At 32.6% G+C, this 4,322-nt stretch overlaps 1 protein-coding gene across 1 annotated transcript in view; it reads left to right on the plus strand.

Moving 5' to 3' along the window:
• LOC136833708 (uncharacterized) overlaps positions 1–3,534 on the plus strand; it is a 20,780-nt gene extending 17,246 nt beyond the window's left edge. Inside the window, 2 exon segments of the mRNA XM_067095898.1 lie at positions 1,526–1,665; positions 3,182–3,534. Of these exon segments, the coding sequence (XP_066951999.1) occupies positions 1,526–1,665; positions 3,182–3,321 (280 nt within the window). The 3' untranslated portion in view covers positions 3,322–3,534.
• The last annotated feature ends 788 nt before the right edge of the window (positions 3,535–4,322 follow it).

Here is a 4,322-nt window from a genome sequence, read left to right on the forward strand (position 1 = left end):
GTTACCCACTGGGCTTTCCACCTGAGACCCTTTTCCCGACAGTCAGAAATTTATTTCTGTTCCACACGATTGTGTTAAATGATTTCTATATATATATATATATATATATATATATATATATATATATATATATATATATATATATATGTGTATGTATATATGTATATATATATATATATATATATATATATATATATATATATAGATGGATAAATAGATATACTGTTGTTAACAGTACCGAACTTCTTTCCTGCAGCAATCCTTAAATATATATATATATATACTGAAGTCACGTATATCTATATATTTTATATATATATATATATATATATATATATATATATATATATGTATGTATGTATGTTTATATATATATATTCATAAGCAAATACTACGGAAAATGATACTGAACTTCTGTCTGTCATTTTCCTGTGGATTCACTTATGTACTGAAATACGTATCTACTGTGGTTTTTAAGCATTATATATATATATATATATATATATATATATATATATATATATATATATGATCATGTTTATACTGTGTGAAAACAAACCCCAAGCACTCTCAGGTACTTCAGAGTATGAGAATATAGACATCGTGCCATATATGCATTAGAAAGGAAACAGATTAGAAATCATCCAAAAGTACACCACGACCACTTTAATACAGCAGAAACTATACGGAATATACTACAGTAGTACTTTCATGAGAGGAAAAAATAAAAACAGGAAATAGGCATTAAAATACTAGTCACTCTCCCTTTTGCCTGAGTCTAGTGTTTTGTTCCGTGGACGCGTTTACTCAGTCACTTGGGTGCAGTAACTTTGCTCTGCAGGTGGCACCATGAACTTTTACCTGAGCTTTTCTTCGTTTTCTTCTATTTTTCTTGGATCATTTCTTGATTTTACATGAGGCTTTCACTTCGGACCTCAACTGCACCTCGGATTAGGACAAACAAGAATTGGCTGAATGTCAGAGTTTCCATTTTTCAGCATCCCACCAAACTTAAAGATCTAAAGTATCAATATTCAAGTTTCCATGTCTTTCATTATCCTGGAATTATAGGAAAACAGTAAAATGTATTGGGGAAACAAGTCTCAGGTTATGCAAAACTGGGTGTAGCGTAAAATGTTGCAAATGTACTTCAAGAAGGTTTCAGTTATTGAAGGTGGTCAAGTATTACACCTCTCAAAGGTAAGACTCCATTTCTGTGGCTTTTGATCTTCACAAGATGTGATTAAATTGTACATATACACTTCTGTGCTTGGCTCATACATTCACTTCCTTTGCTTAGGCTTCCATTGCACAGTCAAAATTGTTTGCCCAGTCGAGCATACCAAATTCTTTACATAAGAAGACAAAATACCTAAAACGCGAAGTTCTACATCTGCAGCAAACGCGATAATGACTCTGTCCTCCCGGGCAAAAGTGGATGTCGTCTTATCGAGGACTGTTTTAAAACGAATTCGTTGTGTTCACATTCAGTTTCTTAACATGAAGCTTTCTTCTACTCCCCAAGTAATACATCGCTGGCAGATGTCATCGCTTTGGACGAAGCTGGGGGCATCGTGAGAAAGCTGGAGAACCCAGTCTTGAAGGATACCGTCACCTTACCTGACGGCGGGTTCACCATCATTCGCTTCACTGCTGATAACCCTGGTGAGTGTCATCAGATTCCAAAAGGGCATTTCCCGTGTTTCTTTGTGATACTTTGTTAAGTTACGTCCACACTGCGGTGAAACATGTCGTAAATATATGTCGATGACTTACTGTGCACACATCGTAAACATGTTGAATACCAGTCACAGGGGAAAACCTCACAGTTGCATTATGAAACGCTTGTTAGGAGAGGGTGGAAAGTAAGATGGAAGAAAGATAATATGAACGGAGGTACAGTAAAAGGAGTGAAAGTGGTTGCAGCTAGGGACCGAAGGGACGCCGCAAAGAACCTTAAGTATTGCCTATAGTGCTGTCGTAATGATGAATTCGGTAATCTGTAATAACTCACAGCAGTTGGTCTTGGCAATCCAAAAAAGATTTGTTCTCAAAAGATTTGTTGTTCCCAATCTAGATAAAGACAGTGGGAGATTTTCATTTTAGTAAACCCATATGACCAGGCAAATATTAACTGATTTAAGCGCGGATGCTGTAATTTAAATTTATTTACCATCTATGCTATAAACAAGAGCATGAAAATTCCTATGGAAATCTATAATTTTTCAGATAATATTTATAGGGCGTTTAATAAACTATCTGAATATTTTTTTTAATTTGGTATATATAATAATATATTAAATAACTCTTTGACTATATTTTAGAGCAGATAAATACATTTTTATATGATCTGCTGGACAGCTTGAGCGTTGTTTCAGAGAAGATACGAGTTAGCTCATTTATCCTTTAATAGGTTTTAATTAATCATATCTGCTAACACTGGTAATGTATCAGATTGTCAGATTCCATTAATTCCTGAATTGTCATTGTATTTCTGAAATTAATGGCAGCCTGAGGACATATTTTGAATTAAAAATATATATCTGACATGCTTCATCCATTTATATATATATATATATATATATATATATATATATATATATATATATATATATATATATATATATAATATGGCGTAGTTCTGGTCAAATGAGTTCTGTATTACATGATTTATAGAAGAACTTTTAGGTTGAAGTCAACATTAGAAAATGACACAGGCTCATAGATCACAAATGAGATAGGAGGTGTTCACTTGAAGGACCGGGGTCGGTCCTGATGTGAATCAAATTATTTCTGTGAAACACATTCCCATGTGTTCATTTCCTCTATATATATATATATATATATATATATATATATATATATATATATATATATATATATATATATATATATATATATATATGTATGTATATATAAGTATAATACATATATATACATAGATCTCTATATAATTATATATATATATATATATATATATATATATATATATATATATATATATATATATATATATATATATATATATATATAAATGAAAGTAAATAAATCAATAAAAATAAATTAAAATAAATGAAAATAAATAAAAATAAATAAATAAAAATAAAAAATGAACAGAAATTAAAATAATTATATATATGTAAAATGTACGTACACTACAGTAATGTTTCTTGTCATACAGGCTACTGGTTCATGCACTGTCATTTGAACTTCCATTCCGAGCTGGGTATGTCAGCCATTCTACGTGTTGGTGAACAGAGTGACTTGCCACCAGTCCCCGAAGGATTCCCGACTTGCGGATACTACATGCCAAGTTTGTGAGAGAAGCCAAATTCAGGAGGTCGATCGCTGCAGAGATTCTGAATTATTTAAGCAACCTCATCATCCGCTCCGGGATTAGACGTTTTCTTGCCTGAGCATCAGTGTGGCAGGATCTTTTTCGTTCCAAACAGAAATGATGTTGGTATTGATCAATAAATTAATTGAGTTGTGAACAATCGTGTAGTATCGATCTCAACAAAAAATTAACAAAGATGTTTGTGTTTTGACATCCTCTTCACACCGTACATTTAATGGAATGGAATATAGAATTTAGGCCAATGACCAAGCACGAAGGCTCCATGAGGTTATTCAGCGCTGAAAGGAAAATTGAAAGTATACAAAGGTCAGAAGGTGGAACAGGAGGTAAACCTCACAGCCCGGGCTATGAAACAATAAATTGTTAGGAGAGGGTGGATAGCAAGATGGGAGAAAGAGAATATGAATGGAGGTACAGTAAAAAGAATGGAAGGGGCTTGCAGCTACGGGCCGAAGGGACGCTGCGAAAAACCTTAAGAATTCCTATAGGGCACCGCGTGAGTTGCAATGACGGCACTACCCCAGCCGCCCCCGCGGGAACGTACAAATAAACAATCTATATCGAGGAAAGTTAATCAAGAGATGTACGCGCCAACCCAAGAGCTTGGTAAGCGTTTAAATTACGAATTTTATTCCTGGAAAGAAAGGCAAATACATTATTAAAAAACCATCGGGTTCTACCTGTATAATCTTGAGAGTAAAGGTTTTTCAAGTTAATTACCGTATATGGGTTTCGCTGCGAAGGATGCAAGACTGAACTTACTATATTACATTTGATATTACATTTTGTTTAGAAATAACTAAATGTCGAACTGTATCTAGAAATAATGTATGTATATATACATATATATATATATATATATATATATATATATATATATATATATATATATATATATATATATACATATATATATAGATACATGTATATGTATATATATATTGTAAAAACATAGACAGAACGT

This window comes from Macrobrachium rosenbergii, chromosome 52 (genome assembly GCF_040412425.1).
Source record: "Macrobrachium rosenbergii isolate ZJJX-2024 chromosome 52, ASM4041242v1, whole genome shotgun sequence".
NCBI lineage: Eukaryota > Metazoa > Arthropoda > Malacostraca > Decapoda > Palaemonidae > Macrobrachium > Macrobrachium rosenbergii.